The 21,149-nt window shown below is 50.2% G+C and overlaps 1 protein-coding gene across 1 annotated transcript; it reads right to left on the reverse strand.

The window, feature by feature from the left end:
• Positions 1-3,914: 3,914 nt before the first annotated feature.
• Positions 3,915-10,815, reverse strand: LOC118620976 (SLA class II histocompatibility antigen, DQ haplotype C beta chain-like). Its single transcript, XM_036248106.1, has 6 exons — positions 10,620-10,815; positions 9,111-9,380; positions 5,985-6,266; positions 5,418-5,528; positions 4,927-4,950; positions 3,915-4,336 (listed from the first exon to the last, which is right to left on the reverse strand). The coding sequence occupies exons 1-6, from the start codon at positions 10,780-10,782 to the stop codon at positions 4,323-4,325; spliced, it is 864 nt and encodes a 287-aa protein (XP_036103999.1). The 5' UTR covers positions 10,783-10,815; the 3' UTR covers positions 3,915-4,322.
• Between the last annotated feature and the right edge of the window lie 10,334 nt (positions 10,816-21,149).

Consider the following 21,149-nt stretch of genomic DNA (forward strand, 5'->3'; position numbering starts at 1 on the left):
TGGGGGCTGTCAGCAGCAACATTAACGGCAACTAAGGGAATAAATTCTCAGTCCCAAAGGGAGGACTCTAGGTGGATCAGGACAGCATCCACTACAGGTGTACTCTTATAGTCACTGGGAATACATATATATTCAGGTGGAAGGAAACAAGTGATTCTAAGAATACATTGTGTCTTAACTTTCATTAACTCAGATGATTCACCTTTTGACTTAGGAACTTTCTTCCTTCAATTAAACATTCTATTATAATCAAGAAGGGCAAAGTTATGTTGCAGTAGAATCTTAACCTGCAGTTGAAAGTAAATCTCAGTGGCTTAACTCAGTAAAGGGAACCCAACTCCACAGTCCTTCAAGGGACTCAGGTTACGGAGTTTCCAACACCTTGCACACCTTCACCTCAACAATGGCTCAGACTGCGTAGTAGGAAAACACAAAGCAGGCAGAGTTTACACCCACTTTTATGTTCTATTAGCTGGTACTGCTCACATGACCCCAACCTGACCCCAGGTGAGGGTGGGACATGTGCGCAAGGTTATGGAATACTGGTGGGCGCCACTGTCCCTGAAAGACATGCGGACTGACGTGACTGCAGGGAAGCCCAATGCTCAGGGCCAGGAGGTTGTTCTCTAGGACACCCACACACTTTCCTCCAGGGTACACGCCAACGAAGACTAGGGGTTTTGTTAGCAAACTGGTTTGTATAAGATTAACTTATTTTAACTAAGTTCTTAATTAAGGTTTATATCACCCAGTGAAATCTAGGTACAAAAAGTAGTTGTTTCTATGAAGGGAAGAAGACTCTGACCCTCTCATTAAAAATAATCTCCCAGCAAGGGGCCAGTGAGACAGTGTGGAGTTATATGATCTCACTTATATGTGGAATCTAATAAAATAAACTGATGAACAAAATAGGACCAGAGGCATGGACACATGGAACAGACCGACAGATCTCACAGGGGAGGGGAGGGGGGGACTGGAAGAGTTTAGCCAAAGAACATAAATGCATGTGTAGCCCATGGACATGGGCCAGGGGTGGGGCAGCGGCTGGGTGGATGGGTACAAAAGTGGGGGTGGGAAATGGGAGACATCTGTAATAGTGTCAACCATAAAAAAGTCCTAGGATATACTTTATCACTTATCCTTATAATAGGGCTTATACTTCAACTAGAAAAGTCAGATCTCAAATGTCCCCCTGAAGTCGGGGTCTGGTTCAGTATCCAGACCTGCCTCTTGTCTCTGCAGGCTCAGAAGCCAAGAGCCACACATAGAGAGCAAGGGCTCCCTGGACACTCAGCACAAGTCCTTCCACTTCCCCAGGAGAGTCACTCCATCCTCACTCTGACAGTGAATGACAGCGCCGTCCCTGAGGAATATGACAAAGCAGCACACAAACTCTGACCACTCAGCTTCTTCTCAGCAGATTCAGACTGACCTTGGAGAGCAGATTTCCAAGTATCACTGTCTGCCCCATGCTCCGGAGCTCCTGCCTGGTGACTTGCAGTGCAGCCTGGATTTCAGGAGATGAGGGTCCCAAGAAAGCCTACTTCTCCATTCTGACCTCAAACAGATGGAAGGACCTGCTGTTGGCTTTTCAGGCCCAGGGGTGGGTGAGGGAGCAGGGAGGAAGGGTTCTGCTCCCCAGCAGTGTGGTCCTCCAGAACTTCAGAGATAAGCTCCCAGCCACCCTCTTAATGACAAAACCCAGAGACTGAGACAGAGGCCAGCTTTCAGGACTGGGTCCATGTCTAAGGATCCACAGTGTGTAGTGACCTCCCAACACCTGGGAAGAGAATGTCATCAGGAGTCAGCAGGTCATCATGTTCACAGACAAGGGGTGCTCTGTCCTCTGAGAATCCCAGCTCAGCACGTCCATCAGGTGACCGTGCAGGAGACGGGGTGGGAGGAGTGTGAGCTGGCAGCCCCCCGAGGGAACCCAGACCAGAGGGAGCTCTGCCATTCGTGTCGTGGGGTCCATAAGAAAGGAACTGTTTCTACTCCACTGTAAGGGGGCTCTGGAGGCCGGGGTGCTCCACATGACAGGTGTAGACATCTCCACTCTGGAAAGTCACTTCAACAACACCAAGATCTAGAAAATCCAGACCCTGTTCCTAATACGCATGATGAGTACAATGCCAGCATCTGCTTCCCATGTACAGGATGTTTTTGAGAAGTGTGCACACTCCCCAGGGTGAGCCAATCCGAATCTCTGCTAAGATGGTTGCAACTCTGGCCAACAGTCTAGGAACATACAACAGAGTTAGAGAGACACGCAGAGAAACAGAGATGGGATGAAATGTGAGGTGATGAGAAAGAGAGATGCAGACAACCGAGAGATGCAAAAAGAAACAGGAGAGGGTAAACAGATGCAGGTAAATAGTGGCAAAGGCGCAGCTAGAGAAAATGAGACACAGAGAGGCAGCGGTGCAGTGAGAGACCCAACAGGGAGACAGAGACAAAGATGCAGAGACACACTGGTAGAAACACGCACGGACAAAGAATGGTGTAGAAACAGTTCGTTTCTTATGGACCCACAACACAAATGAGAGAGGAAGGTGCACAGATAGCGCTAAAATAGAAACAGAGAGACCTCATTGAATATCTGGATCTATTGTCTTCTGAAATCAAGTTGACCCTAGGTTTACTTGTAACATGAGCAAAATAAATTTGTGTTAGGTTTCTATCAGGTAAAACCCAATTAGCAGTTCTTTGACGGCTAATTATACTTTCTCAAAAATAAAAATTGATGTCGGCCAACAAGACTTGCCAGAAAATATGTGAAACATCGTGCCCTGTGTCAGTCAGCAAGCACTTCCACCACACTCACCTACAGACCCCTCACCGCCACACTCGCCTACAGACACCACGCTCACCTACAGGCTGCTCACCGCCACACTCACCTACAGACTGCTCACGGCCATGCTCACCTACAGACACCACACTCACCTACAGACTGCTCACGGCCACGCTCGCCTACAGACTGCTCACCGCCACGCTCATCTATAGGCTGCTCACCGCCACGCTCATCTACAGACCACTCGCCACCATGCTTGCCTACAGACACCACGCTCATCTACAGACACCGCACTCGCCTACAGACACCACGTTCATCTACAGACACCACGTTCATCTACAGACACCACGCTCGCCTACAGACACCACGTTCATCTACAGACACCACGTTCATCTACAGACACCACGTTCATCTACAGACACCACATTCATCTACAGACACCACGCTCGCCTACAGACTGCTCACCGCCACGCTCACCTACAGACACCACGCTCACCTACAGACATCACGCTTGCCTACAGACACCACGTTCATCTACAGACACCACGCTCATCTACAGACACCACGCTCGCCTACCGACACCACGCTCGCCTACAGACCGCTCACCGCCACGCTTGCCTACAGACGCCACGCTCGCCTACAGACACCACGCTCACCTACAGACACCACGCTCACCTACAGACACCACGCTCACCTACAGACACCACGCTCACCTACAGACACCACGCTCGCCTACAGACACCACGCTCGCCTACAGACTGCTCACCGCCACGCTCACCTACAGACACCACGCTCACCTACAGACATCACGCTTGCCTACAGACACCACGTTCATCTACAGACACCACGCTCGCCTACCGACACCACGCTCGCCTACAGACACCACGCTCACCTACAGACCGCTCACCGCCACGCTCACCTACAGACTGCTCACCGCCACACTCATCCATAGACTGCTCACCGACCTGGAAGAGGCCAGTGCACACTGCGGCCTCGCCCTCAGCATCAATACTAAAGAACCATGAAGGACGTTACAACTGAAATGATTTTGTCTCCTCTTCCCACCCTTACATGGCACCCCAAGGTGTTTCTTTCTAGTCTTCTTTCAAGGAAAAACCCCTCCTCTGATCCTAGTCTGGCCGGGTCACCTCAGCATGTGTCCCTTTCATTCTGCACTGGTTTCCTGCCTCTGCTCATTTAAGGAGGTTCAGGATACCAATAACTCATAATGTGTTTAATTATGATAAAAAGCTCTGTAGGCAGGTACTTGATTTCAATGTGCTTCTCTTGAGCAGTTTGTTGGGGGGGGGGGGGGATGGAAACAGAGAAACGCCTTGACAGGGACAGGCAGCATCGTGGTCACATCCATATCCTTGGGGTGGGGTCGCAGGGGGTGACCTGAGGACGGTCAGAGTCACTGGGGGACTCTGATCTCAGGGATGGACAGGCTGCCAGGCAGCTGGAACTCTGGGCAAGGACAGGCCCGCATTTCAGGAGAGTGAAAACCGAGCACAAGGAAAGCACCCTCGGGTCAGCGCAGGAGCCCTGTGGGAGAGAGAGTGATCAGCACGGCACCCTGAGGGGCGTGCCCTGGGCCCTACTCTCGGTCCGGCAGCATCAAACAGAAAGCTGAGGTCCAGGGCATATCATCACCTCCCCCAGTATCTGTGTTAAAGTGAAAGCATCCAAAAAGGACCCGCACCTCAGCTCCACGCACCCACGCAGGAGCAGAGGAACAGCTGCTATCCCTTGGGGAGACATGAGCCTTTCAACCTTCTCAGCAAATTTAATGGGAACTAACCTTCCTTCCACCACTAGCAGTCTCTTTCAGTCCCTTATAAACGCCCACAGGCAGGAGCCACCAACACGGGGCACGAAGTGGGCATCATCCCCGTGTCAAACACCCAAGACGTGGCTCTAGCTCCAAGTTTCACACAAAGATGCCACCAAAGTTAAGCCTGGTTCTGGATAACAGCCCCGGAGCCTCCTATAGAAACTGGGTGCACTTCTCCCCTAACCCTTACCCCGTGGCAGGGATCAGGCCATGAAGAGACCTTTGTGACCAGATACCCTCACCTCATGCCCCTCCCTCTTTTACCTCCCCTAACCCCCCCGAACCAGAGCAGAGACAGTACCTGCAGGTGGTGGCCCCGGAGATCCTACGAAAGGAAGGTGCACAGAGAAAGGTCTCAGTACACAGCAGCCAGGCCCGCCCCACCCCCAGGGAAATGAGATAAGCTACTTGACTAGACATTTATTTCCTCCTACCCAGCGGCCACAAGGCCTTAACTGCCCTAAGCTACAATCGCCCAAATGCACGAACCTGACACCAGAAGGAGGGGAAGCCAGTGCTCTGACCTTCTTAAAAGAAGCTTCCAGAAAGGGGCCAGTGAGGCAGTGATGAACTGCAAAGGTCCTGGGACACTCTCCACCAGTCCCTTCTGTGCCAGGGCTACCTCTCAACCAGTAAAACCCAAAGTCCGCCCCTCGGCCTTTCTGTCTCCTCCCACCACCTGCCCAGACCCTTCCTTCCAGGTCAGGAGGTCAAGTTACAGGGAGAAGCAGAGCCCTCCCTCAGCAGAGGGTCTCAGTGACAGCCCACCTTCCCCATTTCCGAGTTCCTCACCCTTCTGTCTCCTGCGACGGACGACAAGGCCCAGGCCCAGGAAGATCAGCCCCAGCACGAGGCCCCCGATGCCACTCAGCATCTTGCTCTGGGCAGACTCCGACTGTGCCCCTGGGGAGCGGAGCCCAGGGTCAGCGTGTGCCCCACACCCATGTCCCTCTGGAAGCCTGAAGTCCAGTCTGAGGTGCAGGGGCACCCGGTTCTCCATTCTGACCACCCCTAGGGGAGGGACCAGCCTAGGGGACACTGCGGGTGGGTGACAGGGGGGAAGTGGACCCCTGTCCCTGAGACACACCTTTAGCCTTGACCCTCAGACCCAGGCACCAGCTGCAACAGTCAGCCCTCCAGAGCTCTCAGGGTCCCGGGCCTGGTGTGCGGAGGGACCGCCCCAGTGTCTGGGTCAGGAACCTGCTGATGCCCCTGCCGGGACACAAGAGGGGCTCTAGTGTCCTGCGATGTCCAGCTCAGCAGTGACACCAGGGACAGGGATGAGATGGGAGGGGGCAGGGGAAGCTGCTTGCCCTCTCTCTGGGGGGCCCAAGGTGAAGGAAATACACTGCCCCTTACGCCACTCCACTGTGATGGGGCCCTGGAGGCTGGGGTGCTCCACGTGGCAGGTGTAGACGTCTCCTCGCTGGGGGGTCATCTCCAGCATCACCATGATCTGGAAGGTCCAGTCCCCATTCCTGATGAGGGGGGTGGACACGACGCCGGCTGTCTCCTCCTGGTTGTTCCGGAACCACCGAACTTGGACCTGGCCTGGGTAGAAACCCGTCACCGAGCAGACCAGCATGTTGTGGTGGTTTAGAGCCTCTGTCTTGGTGGGGGAGATGGTCACTGTGGGTTCCACTGGGGGGAGTGACAGGGAAAGACAGAATGAGATGTGAGACCACACAGTAAGTGTCCCCATGGGGAGAGTCCTCCTGCACCAGAGCAGAAAGGTCCCTGGATTCCAAGTCTGGGACGAGGATCCGAGCTGGGCCATTTTATTAGCTCGAATAAACAGTCAGTTTACTTTTCAGTCTCAAGAGTTAACAGTAATCATTTTATGGGGAGTTATTCTGTTGATACCAATTGATAAAAATTAAGCCCTGTCAAATTTTAAATTGCTATATTTTACAGGACAATATTCATAATATTTTTAAAAATAAATATAATAGCCCTGGCCAGAGTGACTCAGTAGTTAGACCATCATCCCGCAGACCAAAGGGTTGCGGGTTTGGTTCCCAGTCAAGGGCACATACCTAGGTTGCAGGTTCAATCCCAGGCCCTGGTAAAGGTGTGTGGGGGAGGGAACCAATTGATGTGTGTGTGTTTCTCACATGGATGTTTCTCTCTCTCTCCCTCCCCCATCCTTCCATTCTCTCTAAAAATGAATGGAAAAAATATCCTCAGGTGAGGATCAATCAATAAATAAATATTATGAGCCAGGAGGACTTCTTTTCCCCCATACCTATTGCAGGTGACCATCAGGATCAGCTCTGGTGACTCACGCCAGGACAGTGTCACTGTTTTCTGTTGGTCCCGCTGCTTCCCCACAAGAGAGAAAATACATCCGTTTGAGTCCCCTGCTGGCCATGAGACCATCAACACTGGAAGAGGCTCCACGAACAGTAACGTGGACTGAGAATTAAGAACGTAAAGACATTTCTGTGTCCAACAAAGTGGGACAGCAGTGACCATCACATCCTTCCTCCAAAGCAGTGTTTCTCGGCCCGTTTTCTATCATTCTCAGCGGCTGATACCGACCGAGGTTAACAGTGAGAGCACGTGTCACCCACAAAGCAGCTCTCAGCTTTTAGCCCCACCTCAGCTCAGACGTGGTAACCTCCCCATTGAACTTATATTATTAAATACATAAATGTCCATGTCCACATTGTATATGCCACCTATATTTTTATTCATTTACTGAACAAATACAAATAGAACAAGCACTAGTAATAGAAAGAAAAACAACAGACCAGGGTCCCTACCCCTATAGAATTTGCAATCTAGTAAGAGATGAAAAACAAACGTTATTTCAAAGTCTGTAATTTTTTGAAGGAAAAGAAAGAGAAGCCTGAAAACAAGCAACACTGATCAACGTCACATTTGCCCAGGTCTCAGCTCCTTTATCTTCTCAGATCGCCACACGTGCTCAAATACGACACACCCCTCCCGACCTATATGTACAGCTTATCCTTTACCTCTCCAGCCTTTTTACTGCATCTCCCTTTTCCCCATAGTGTGGAACTATGCTAAATAGTTCAGGTGTGTTTCATCTATTTGATAATATGTTATCTTCTTTTTTCCCTAATTTTCTTTTAACATTCAAGTGAATTGAATTACTAGCAGCCTACCCTTCTCCATCCCCTTACTATTAAGAATTACATCTTTGTTCTAACTCAGATATTATTTCTATGTACGTTCTCTGTAGAAAATATTCTGAGATTCTTGCAGGGGTGGTCCTGGGTTAACAAGAATGCAAAGTGGACATGTAGGTCAGTGGGACTTGCTGAGGTCAGCGGGAGTCCCAGCGTCCCCATTGTATGGCACCGGGAGCCATCACCTGGGGGAATCACACTTTCAGCTTAGACTAACACTTGTCAGGTTCTCCTTCCTGGAGACGGGCTAAAATCTGTCAGCTTAGACAGATTGGGAATAAAAATAAAGGGCACGAGTCCAAGAGGGAAATGTTAGAATAATTTTTATGAAAATGACCTGAAGTAGCAAAAATGTAAGTACTTGGTGTTACTAGGATGTGGGTCAGAAGGCAAGAGAGTTATTTGAACATGTATAGATAGGCAGGGTCTGAGTCAAAAGAAACCTGAAACAATTTTTATTCAGTAATTTAATAGCATCAATTTATTCAAAACTTCAGCTCTATTACGCCATTAGTTGAGCTTTTCTAAGCTCAACTGAAATTCTGCTTTATAGCACATTGAAGTGCTGCTTTTGCTTTTAGTGAACACTTTTTTCTTCCAACTTTGCAATCACAACTTCTGAGTTAAGATCCAAGTCAAGAAGAGTTTACTTCAATGCATTAAGCAAAATAGAACAAAACAATAGTCTGTTTTTAAGGCCCTACTTACCCTTCTGTTTTCTACTGAGCCCCGTGCAGGGCAGCTGGGAACTTGTTCATCACTCACAGAGGTTCAGTGAGCTCACCCTGCGCTAGTCACTGGGTCGGCACCAGGCACACCCATAAATGACAGCCCTGCCTCACAGAGCTCCAGGACTAGTGACGGCCACTGAGGAAAACTGAATTGAGATTAATGATAATTTGAGACCAAAAAGTTAAAACAACACGTCACAACTGTGACATGTTAGCACGTGTGCGCGGGGACCTGATGGCGGCCGCGGAGGCCCCGAACCCACCCTGCAGTAGGTGATCTGAGACGGGCCTGGCTGGGCTCACCGCGCACCGGGGCAGGGGCAGGGGGCACGCGGGGCGCCGGGCAGCTCGGGCAAAGGGGAGACGAGGAAGCAAACACGCCACGCGCGAGGCGGGCGGAGCAGAGTGGGTGGAGGAGCAGGCGGCGGGGGCTGGCGGGACCTGGGCCGGCTGCCTGGTCCATCCCGGTTCTGCCCCCGGTCCGGCCCGGCGTCCGCCCTCCAACCCCGACGCTCCCTGCTCTGGGGCCGCGGCTCGGGTCCCAGAGGCCGCCCTCCGGGCACGGAGATTCCCCGCCCCGGGTGGGCCGGGGCGCTCACCTCGCCGCTGCAAGGTCGTGAGGACCTCGTTCCCGTAGTTGTTTCTGCACACCGTGTCCACCTCGGCCCGCGTCTGCTCCAGGACGTCCTTCTGCCCGTTGAAGTACTCGGCGTCCGGCCGCCCCAGCTCGGTCACCGCCAGGAACTTGCCCACGTCGCTGTCGAAGCGCAAGTGCTCCTCCTGGTTGTAGATGTATCTGACCACGTGCCGCACGCGCTGCGTCCCGTTGGTGTAGTAGCACTGGCCCTTGAACTGGAGCACGAAGTCCTCTGCGGGACGGCGCCCGGTCAGGCCCAGCCGCACAGCCCCGCACAGCCCCGCACAGCCCCGCGGGGCCCGGCCCGACCCAGGCTCCGCCCGCCCGCCCCGGCCTCCCGCTCCAACCCCGGACACCGGCTCCCCCCCCCCCCCCCCCCCCCCCCCCCCCGGCCGGGCTCCCGGAGCTGCCTCAGGGAGGGAGGGAGTGTCCCCGGACCTGGGACCCTGCCTGAGCCTGACCACGCTCAGGGACCGCAGTCCTGTGACTTCACATCCACCCCGTCCTGAGAGCCACCCAGACGGCCTCACGTGAAACCCACTTTCCACGGACCCCCGGGACCTCCGACACGAGTGTCCACACAGGGGCGCCGGGCAGCGCGAGGGGAGCAGGAGGCGCAAGGGCAGCACTGCGCCTGCTCCACCTGAGGCCTGTGCCCGCGGGGGGCCGGGGGACCCACACCGCCCCCCCCAGAAGGGACGCTGTTCGTGGGAAGCACAGGCTTTCGGAGTAAACGAATCAGATTCCAGTTACGCGGTGCCCGTTACCGGCTGGGACGGGATGCTCAGAGCATCCACAGCAGACCTGCGATTGTGTAAAAAGACCATGAGACCTACACACGGGGTGTAGGGAGATTGACAGAATTTATATGAAGATACAGTCCTGTGTCTGAAATAAATGGTTTCCCGGTATGTTATTCCCCTTTCTCCTAAATTCAGCCCACCATCAACTCAGGACCAAACCCACCCAGCTTCTATTTGACCATATATAGTGACACTGGAGTAGCCTGGTGTCTGGTCAGCAGCCAGCTTCTCTCAGACCCACCCAGGCTCAGGGACGCGGAGTCCTCTCCTCCAGCCTGACACCCGCGGCCACGACTGCCCCACATTCCCGCCTCAGAGCCCCTTGGGGTGTAGTCCACACGGGTCCGGGTGACCCTGGAAGGAGGCATCCTGCTGCTCTTGAGAGGAAGTCTTGTCTTCAGAAGTAACCCCGTTCCCTGTCCCTAGCAGGTGCACACTGTCCCCTCCCTCCCCTATGACAGCCCCAGGTTTGAGCCAGTGAGATGGCTTTTGTCCCCGCCTTGTCATTAGAAGGCGTAAATGAAAATGTAACAGCTCTTTCCCAAAGAGAGGAAATGTGGGACAAAAGACTGTGTTCTCAGGTAATAGTCACCCCACGCCCAGCCCCAGGGTCCCTCAGAGCCGGTTCCCAGGCTGGTGGCTCTGGGGAGCAGCTGCCCTGGACTCACCTGGGGAGTCTGTGCCCTCGGCCACTGGGGCACCGAGCACCACCAGCGCCACCAGCGCCACCAGCGCAGCTGCTGTCCACAGGCCTCCCGGGGTCCGCAGAGCCGGCTCCCCAGACGTAATCGAGAACAAAGGAAGAAGTAATGGCAGTGAACCCCGCTCCATATGATGACTCCAATGTAGCCACTTCAGAGAATAAAAACCTGAGAAAGCCTCCACGCAGGGTAGGGTCGGAGAGTTCCTGGGAAAGGAACCAATCAGCACTGGAGCTGAGGTCCCTCATCTGTCTCTGGGCAGATGTTTTCTATGAAGGTTCTTTATCCACCGCCCAGCACTGTGTCTTCATCAAAGTGCACTGAATGAGCATTTGAAGACTTTCTCTCAGTTGTAGAAGATCTGCAGATTGAATGCCTTACGGGTTTAAGGAACTAAAAGAGAAAAAATGATTCAAGAGTAGACATCTTTGTGATATTTAGTTAAAACCTATTGTTCTGATACTTGGGATGTTTAGTAGGGGAAAATAAGTGGGGATCATGTATCAGGAGAGAGAAAATTACTGTCACGGAGATGTTCCCTTCTATTATAGTAGCCACTCCAAGGAGCCTTAAGTTGTGGTGGGAAGAGCAGAGCTGGGAAGGAAATGGTTTTGAGCTGTAGCTGTAACCACAATGTGTTTTAAGACAAACAACAAATTACTCAACCTCTTTTTTTTTTTTTTTTTTTGAAAAATGTGGATCATGTTTTATGCATATCTCCAGATCTCTGTATATACAAGCTTGGGGGTAATAAGACGTTTAATGTTGCAGAATGCTCCTCTGCTGCCATATGTAACTATTGGGAATAGCTAGTTCATATGTGGAACAAGAAACAAGCCCAGAATTCCGCACCCAACCCTGCCAGTATGAGATTCTTCATTATGCAAAAATCTGTTGTATTCATGTTGTTTGAATGAAAGTATTTGAAAAGCTGACTTTTCTCTTACAGGCTTTCAGCTACTTCAGTTCTCCCTGAAGCATGAAACAGGTCCATCTGCTGTCAGCCAAGGTACAGTCCACAAACCTTCACAACAATCTGACACAGCCTCCTTTGGTTTCCAGGATGCAGAGAAGCATTCCCTGGGGCCTGGGCAGTGTGACTGTCCTGACCTGGGCTGTGTACTCTGCCCTGTCCTTGGCTGTGCAGTCTGTCCTGCCCTGTGCTGTGTATTCAGTCCTGCTCTGAGCTGTACAGAGGAGGCTGCTTCAGGACTGGGGATTCCCCCTTCTCACTGGTCTCTTCATGAAGATGTCTCTACTTAGTAACAGAAGTGTCAGTTTAGACTGCTTTTTCTGATTGGCTAAAATCTCGTCTGCTAGACTCAAACCAGGCAGCATTCTCTACAGTGTCTAGAGTTCTCTGCACCGTCCCTGTCCTGGCCGCATTGCTCAGGGCAGCCACAGCTGGCCGGGCCTGGGAGGAAGGCCACACCCACAAACATCATGATTCTGGGCACCTCACCTGAATCACCAGGCAGGGCCCCTGTGGAGACAGAGCACTCAGGATGAGGGCAGTGTGCCCACGTGGGTAGACAGTGGGATAAAAAAAAAAAAAAAACACCGTTAAAATGAGTCAGGGGTACAGTAGGGCAGTAGGGAGACTCCCCAGGGACATCCTCTGTTCCCTTGGGGTGAAAGATCAAAGTTGTGGACTCTGGAAATTCAGGGAGGAATCGTCTTCCCTGCTCAGCACCCCCTGGAGTCTGTGCTGGCCAGTGGGGTTAACTGCGAACATAATCATCTCATCACCAGAAGCACCATCCAGGACCCCACTCTGCCTTCACTTCTGGTGTCAAGAAACATTGTTCATTTTAAGGGGTTCTGTGGGCTCCTTAATGCCAGCAGTAATATAATTAGAAATGCTGTCTCAAAATATTATGTCCCTTTAATAAAAATGTGTCAAGCGTGTATTCCTAAATTTTTCTAAATCGTTACAAAGCTCACATGTGTCCCCATAAGAACGCTTAGGCAACGTATATTCATTTTCCACGACACAGTAACGTCGGTCCTTTTTCTACAGAACCTTGCCTCACTAAAAGCACATTTCAGAGAATCCGAGGAAAGAGTTGAATTAGTAGCAGAGTGACCGCGGATAAAACATTTCAGCTCTGAAACGCTCAGCATTGCCTCATCTGTGGGAAGCAGCACCATACAGGACCCTGTGATGAACACAGGCTGATGTGTCACAGTCCCCTAGGGGCGGCGCTGAGCACCTGCATATTCCTTTGAATGTACTGTAGCCAGTTCATCCTTGCTGACCTCACTAAGGGAGACAGCAAAGTCTCCTTGCTCCTCATCTCTGTGCACCTGGTGGAATTACAGTGAGTCTGAACCCTCCCTCTTACGCATCACTAAGGACAGAGAGCAGGGAGAGCTCATCACCTGGGTCTGACCCTGACTCCCCCCCTTCTCCCTCTGACGTGCCACCACTACCCCGCACAGAGCTGCCCTTTCCTTGTAACTTCAGATCTCAGCACCCGGTCCTCCTCGCAGTGGGCTCAGCGATGTGGAAACTTACATGCAAAACACAGAGTCATAACACGAACTGGTGAGCAGAAGAGGGTGAGAGCAGCTTCATGAGCAACGTGGGCTATGACGACACAGGGTTCGCCCACCTCTATTGCATTTAGAGGAAGAGGCCTGGCCACTCCCCTTATGGCTGCTGCCAAAGTCTAAAAGCCCCGCATTCCCACCCCATGGGCAGGGTCCCCTGCACTCAGCTCTGACACTTCTGTGCAGTCTTGTTCCCTGTAGTTCTGTCCCCCTCCCCCAAACCCAGATGGTGGGGACCATCACAATATTTTTTGTACCCCTACATAGTAAGGTCCTGAGCTGCAAAGATGAAAATACAAGGGCCCTGCCTTCCAGGAGTTCACTCATGGGGGGGGAGGGGTACACGGGGAAAACAAGAGACAAAACTGCAATAGCCACACAGGGGAACGGCACCCACGCGACTGAGGGCGGTGGGAGGCTCAGGACACAGAACTGTAAAGTGACAATGGGGCCGTTGGTTCAGTTATTTCCTTGTCTCTTGGAAATGGTTGGCAACATAGGACTAGAGGTCATTATTATTTGTGGATTGATTCATGAAGAACAATTTTTCAAGATGAGGAGGACGGGGAGTCGATGGTGTGGAGGTCGTGTCAGGACTGAGCCCGGCTTTCCCCGGTGGGTCCGCTTCTCAGAGGAGGTGATGACTCCGCAATAAAGGGCCCTTCAGGCAAAAACAGGGGTGCAGACAGACAGGTCTGGCAAGACTTGGGGTGGGGGCACTCACCTCCTGTGGTTCGGTATGCTTAGAGGGTGGGATTCAGGTGCACTGGCCTTGCCAGGTTTGACCACAGCAGCACTGAAAGTGACCTGGTTGTTCCCCGCAGTGTGACAGGAGAAAACAGGCGCTTTAAGCAGAGGAGAGCCCTGTACTTTCCCGTTCACACACCGGGAAGCTGCACGGAGGGCACTATGCAAGGGGCTGTAGGTTCTTTATGTGATGGAAAAAGGATCCGGTGAATTAGAAGACCCCAAACCACCAAGAACCGGTTTACTAAGGAACCAATTTGCCAATGACCAGTTTGCTAAATTGACTAAAAGTATTACTGTACCCCAAACTCCTTTCTCTTTTTTGTATTTCTAAAGTTTGTTAAACATACGTTAAACCATAGTTGATGGGTTGGAAGTGCACTAGGGCTGTGAATCCCAACAGGCTGGTGTCTGGCCTCCTGCTGCCCCGCCCCCATTCCCTTGCTCTCCAGGGCTCTACTCCCTCTTTCTGCCAGTAAATAGCCCCAAGAGCCAGGAAGCTTTAGAGCAACTGCATTTACAAACACACAGTGGAAACTAGGCAATGACAAGCCACTGACAATTTCAGAAGTTGTTTAAAGTACTTTGAATACAAATTGAAATAAACATTTTAAATAGTTAAAAATATGTTTTGGTTGAATTTCATTAATTTTATAAATTGATGCTACAGAGAAATTAGCAAGAGAAACTTTAAATGCTAAAATTTATTATTATAATCATTATTTCTTTATTGATTTTAGAAAGAAAGGAAGGGAGAGGGAGAGAGAGATAGAAACATTATGAGAGGAACATCGATTATCTGCTTCCTGCACGCCCCCCACTGGGGATTGAGCCCACAACCTGGGCATGTGCCCTGACCAGGAATCCAACTGGTGACCTCTTGGTGTATGGGTCAATGCTCAACCACTGAGCCACACCACCTGGGCTAAATTTTATAAAAATGAAATACAATTTCAAAAGTATTTGATATGAATATATATAAAGTGAAATTTTTTAAAAATATGAAATGCTGATATTTTTGTAATGTTCACTAGAAAATTAATGAATAAATTCAGCCCTGGCCGGGTGGGTGGCTCAGTTGGTTGGAGCATGGTCCCATACACCGAAAGATTGCAGGTTCAATGTCAGGTCAGGGCACATACCTAGGTTGCGGGTTGGAATCCCTGCTGGGGAGCATACAGGAGGGAACCAACAGATGTTTCTCTCTCTCTCTCTTAAAAATGTCAATAAAAGATATCCTTGAGTGAGGACCTAAAAAATTAAAAAATAAAATAAAACTATTCCTCAAACTAAGTTTTGATGAATTACTAAATTTACTAAATCTGGTAAATATATCAGCAGCAACCTGAATGGGCCAGCTGCTGTGAGCTGTCCATTTACTCACGACTCCGCTGACTAACCCACAGACACGACCTTGACAGTGAGCAGGAGCCTCCACCCACAAGTTGTTTTTATCCAGTTCTGGACCCAACTTTTCAAATATAAGATCCTCCAAAGAAAACCCAGCCACGTGGGGAACCTAAGAGAAAGGGAGAGGAGATTGGGTTTTGTACCGGGTGCTTTCAGCACTGGTCCCGTCTGATCAGTGCGCGTGCGCGGTGTGAGGTGCCTCCTGCAGCCGTACCCAGCCTCCTCCTTCCGTGCTCTGCCACCTTGGATGGGCAGCTGAGCACACGGGCACGGGGCACCCTCTCTATGCCAGGTGCCCTACGACTTTGACTCAGATGGGCAGTTCTACATGGACCCTGTAGAGGAAGGTCAAGTAGGAACAACCTGAGATTGACAGGTTTGTAGCATCTGACTCTTTGGAGAACCGAGGAACACTGCTCACCAAACACTAGTCTGGATGTCATGACTGATGTTCCACTCTGCCCACCCTTACCCCTGCCCTCTGCTCAGTCTGCATTGCAGCTCCCCACTGGGCCCTGTGTCTTTCTAATCCCAGCATCTCTGTTCCCAGAATCCCTGGTTCCAACCCATTTTCGGAGAAGGGAGGGACACCAGCCTGCAGACATTGACGTGGACATTGTGGAGAGCGCCTTCCTGATCACCCAGGACAGAAGAGGGATGGGACTCGAACACGGGCTGCTGCTGCAGGCCTGCGCATGGCTGAGCCTCACCTCCCTACCCCCTTCTCAGGTTCCTCCTTCCTGTCCATCCCCTCGCCCACCCCCACCTCGGTGGGGTCCTCGCCCCTCACCTACACGTCACTCTTTCCTGCCCACCTCTGGCTGCTTTCCTCTCATCTCTGTTTCTGTTTTCCTATTGACTCCTGGGATGTTTCCGGAGACCATTCTTCCCCCTGCTTCTGTGTGTGGTCACCATGTAGCTTCATCTTCAGAAAAACCTTAAATATCCCTCTGTGGGATCTTTCTAATGTCCCTTTTTCTGTAAGTTCATACCAGTAAACAGAGGCTCTAACATTCAGTTATACAGAATATATTATAACCCCACATAAACTCACATCCGAAGTCATGGTTTATGCACAACAGCATCATCGCGAATAATATTTGGGGGAGACTGATCTTACATGAAAACTCACGCTATGCTGAGGGCCGGGGCTGAGGTGGTGCTACGCAAAATCAGCCATTACTCTCAACCCCTGACATCTCACGTGAAGAGGGACACGGAGCCAGAATGAGGTTACAGTTCTGGATACGTGACCAAGTCCCACCATGACAGGGTGTTATCTGGCTTGGGGACAGTCGGCTGAAGTCTAGCTTCTCTCAGACCCTCCTCATGCAGCATCAGCACCGACAGTGGACCTAGAACGGTGCTCTGAGCCCTGCGCTGGCAAAATTACACAGTCCTCGGTCATCACATTCTTTCAGTGAATTAGGCTCTGTTCAGAGAAAATAAGCACAGAAAATAATTAAAGAAAAAGTTTTATCTAATAGTGTAGACCAAAAGTATACACTTCGTTGTCACATTATGGTTAAATATAAGCTTCATCAACTGGTATTTTAGGGCAAAAAAAACCCAGACATCTCAAGCCTCATTTTCCTCATCACAATGCAGTAAAACAAAATCTTTCTGCATAGTTATTGTTAAGAATTCAAAATAATTCTCACTATGTAAGACTAGAATGCATGTGTTTTGGGATAGTGAAGATATTAATTAATCATAATTACCTTCTAATAAAAGTGAATGTTGCTCATAAATATATAATATGCATTCTCTGAATGATAATGTAAGGAGGCAGAGAGGGAGAGGAGAGGGAAGAAGAGAAAGTGGTGAACTGGGAACAGGCCGGCACTCGGAGCAGTGGAGTAGTCAGTGAGAAGCCTAAAATGATTCCAGACAAAAATATGTAATGTGTAATTTCAACTTTTATTTTTTTGCATTTCACTGTGGCATGTGAACCCTCCACGTAGCCTGAAAAGATGCTTCATGCAACAGACTTGTGGTGAATCAGGGTGACAGAGGGAGGAAATTCAGGAGAATGGAGATGTGTTTCATAATCATGTACGCAAAGCAATAGGTGAATTCTTTTCTTTTTTTTTTTTATCTTCACCCGAGGACATTTTTTCATTTTTTGTTCAGATAGAGTAGGAGGGAGAGAGAGGAAGGGAGAGAGAGAGAGAAACATGGACATAAAAGGGACACATCGAGTGGTTGCCACCTGCACGACCCAACCAGGGCCGGGGACAAACTGCAACCAAGGTACGTGCCCACAGCGGGAACCAAACCCGGGTCTCTGTGGACTGCAGGCCGACGCTCAAACCGCTGAGCCAAACCGGCCAGGGCAGGTGAATTCTTCTAATATTAGATAGTAGGTTTTTGCCTCTGTGTAATAAAAATACCTACTGAGACTAGCTAATAAAAAAGGACATTTTTTATATTTTATACCAGACAGTTCAGAAACAGGGCAGTCTGTAGAGTCTATTGATCTAGTCTCTACCCACAGCAACACAGATCCAATGATTTCTAACTCCCTGCTCTCCTGTCTACAGCACTGGCTTCATCCTAGCATTGATTCCCCACGTGGTCATAAGGAGTGTACTGCTTATTTTTAGTTTCCTGACCAAGACTATTCTCTGTCCTCACTGGTCCTGCTCTGTGTCCCAAAGGCTCAGCTAGTAATTGCATCGCTTGGACCGACTTTCCAGCTGGTTTCTAGTTGTGTTCAGCCCGTGGATGCTCCATCAGGGGATCGGGAGGTGGGAAGACGGGAGGCCGTGCTGTTCCTCCTCAGCCCCTCCCTGCTTTGGTGCACATTTGTTCTGGCTGCTCCCAGCAAACTGTAGCTTCTGCCAGCTCCCTTTGCCTCTTCAAGACTTCCCACTCCTTCTCGTCTCCAGAAACCTCAAAATCCCTTGACCTGCTCACAACTTAACACAGTGACACCTTCATAAATGGTCCTGTAATGAATGTATCTTTATTTTAGAAATTATCCTAAAAGTATCCTTCATTTTAGAAAATCTCTTTCCTACTGTGGTCCTGACTGGTATAAACAGGCTGTCATCAGTATCCATGGCAACATACATTTTCATATAACTGTGGAGAGAGAGACTGGTTTTACTTACTGAGAAGTCAACACACATCACTGGCCAGAACTGTTTAAGGCTTGTCCAACTCGGAAGGAGTCCGTGACACAAGAGATGAGGTTACCGTGGTTAAGTTAGACTGATCTTGTCACATGGAAAGCAGATTGGAGATTTCACCCAGATGACCTAGGGTCGGAAAAGGCAGAGTGCAAAGCCAGGGCTCTCCTCCCGTCCGTGGTGATAAGATCCACCATCAAACCACAGTGTAAATGGAGACCTCATGGGGAGACTTGACTTCCACCCTCATCTGGTGGCAACTAGGCCCCTCCCCTCTCTGATACCAGTGGAAGCCTAGTGGGGAGACTGAACTCCCACTTCCATCCAGCAGGGACAGAGGCCAAGGAAACCTGGACATCCACCACTGCCTGGAGGTGATGAGGAAATGTCTTCTGCCCACCAGCAGAATGGTGCTGGAGGAGTCCTAGTAAGACAGAATATTTCACCCTGACTGCGTTGGCTCAGGGTTAAAGCATTAGCCTGAGGACCAATGAGTTGTGGGTTTGATTCCAGTCAAGGGCAAGTACCTTGGTTGCGATTTGTCCCCAGCCCTGCCATGGTCAGGGTGGTGCGGGAGCCAACTAGTCCATGTGTTTCTCTCACCTTTCTCTCTCTCTCTCTCTCCCCCCTCCCCCCCATCTAAAGATAAGTAGAAAAATATCCTCCGGTAAGGGTTTAAAAATAAAAAAGACAGAATATTTCAATGATATTCATAGTCTTATAACATAATAGACAAAATGCCCAGGTTTCCAATCAAAACAGGTTGTCATACCAAAAACCCAGAAAATCTCAATTTAAACACAAAATGATAATGGAAAGATGCTAGCTGAGCTGACACAGGTGCTGGAATTTCTGAGAAAGACTTTAAATCAGCCATAGAAAATTGCTTCAAGAAGCAATTACAAATGCCCTTGAAACAGATATAAACAATAGAAAACCTATAGAAACTGCAAAGAAAAGCAAAATGAAATTTTATAATTCAAAAATAAAACAACTTAAAAAATTTTAAGTGGATATTCACCAGCAGAATGGGGAGGACAGTGTGAAGAATCAATGAGTAGACGAGTGGATAAAAAAGCAGTGGTACATTTACACAATGGAATACTATGCAGCTGTAAGAAAGAAAGATCTTGTATCCTTTGAGATGACATGGAGGGACCTGGAGAGTATTATGCTGAGTATTATGCTTATTATGAAATAAGCCAGTCAGAGGAAGACAAGTACCATATGATCTCACTTATTTGTGAAACATAATGAACAAACTAAGCTGATGACCAAAATAGATCCAGAGACTTGGAAGTAGGGAACAGACTGACAAACCTCAGAGGGAAGGGGGATAGGAGGCAGTGGGAAGAGATAAACCAAAGAACATATATGCATATATGCACAACTAATGGATACAGACAATAGTTTGGGGAAAGCAGGAGGAGGGTGGAAGTGGGTAGGAGGGGGTCAATGGGGGGAAAGGGGCACATCTGTAATACTTTCAATAATAATAATAAAAAAAAATCAATGAACAGCTTCTTAGTTCCAGTCCAGCATGTAAGAAGCTGTAAATCACCCCTCCACCCTAAAAACATGTAAAAACTGAACAAACTAAAAAATCAACAGTGCTTCTTAAACTCTTAAGAGAAGTGGGGTGACAGAGCAAGCCACTGCCCCCACATTGGGGAGCCCATCCCGCAAACAGAGAATCACAGCTTGTCGGGGGCAGGGGACTCACAGCACCGAGCAGGAAGCTCCAGGGGGCCTGCGGGAGGGAACCTGGCCTGTAACCTGCAAGGGCTGAGGCCCAACGTGCACGAGTCTGAGAGTTAAAATCTCCCAGGGGTCCCAGGCCTTGGGCCCCCACACTTCTGTGAGCTTCACGTGCAGAAGCTCGACTGGTTCTCACAGTGAATGTTGGAGAAAAGTCCTCTCGTGCTTCTGGGAAGGAGGGGGGACAGGGAATCCTTTTGTTGTGTTTGTTTGTTTTTTGCTTTATTCATTTTTTTATTGTTGAAAGTATTACAGATGTCCCCCCTTCTCCCCCATTGACCCCCTCCTTCCCGCTCCCACCCCTCTCCTGCCTCATTTGGAATACACTAGAACATTCTGGTTTCTTAGCAAGGTCTGTCTTCTGCCTAAATTGTTCAAGGAGAGCCTAATCTTCCGAGGTTTCATAGGAGCCCAGCTGACCAGGGGACAAACCAGCCTGCAGCCTTCCGTGTGGGAGGAGGGCAGTGTCCAGCTGCAGCCCACACTGTGGGAAGACGGAGAAGCGCAGGTGAAGCTGGGTCAGGGCTCGGGCCCCCGGGATGGCTGAGCCGCGGCCCAGGCCTGCTGACCACTTGCCCTCCCCCCACACCTCACCTCCACATCACTAGAGGCCTGTTCACAGCAGTTCTCTTACCCAGTACGTCACTCCAGCTGTTCCGTGAAGAGCTGAGGTCCCATGGAACCTCAGGGCACTGCTTGCCAGTTCCAGAGAAATGACCCGAGGCTGGCTGTGAAGACAGGGGTCTATTAGGACTTCGTGTGCACGGCAGGTGGCTGGCTGTTTCTGCAGCTCGGCTTTTGCAGTGGAGGCTCATACAGAGACACGAAGGCAGAGAACAGAGCGAGCAGGGCGTGTGGGGTATGGTGAGGGGGGGTGCGCAGTCGGCTCGCATCT

Source organism: Molossus molossus, unplaced genomic scaffold (assembly GCF_014108415.1).
Source record: "Molossus molossus isolate mMolMol1 unplaced genomic scaffold, mMolMol1.p scaffold_m16_p_8, whole genome shotgun sequence".
Lineage (NCBI taxonomy): Eukaryota > Metazoa > Chordata > Mammalia > Chiroptera > Molossidae > Molossus > Molossus molossus.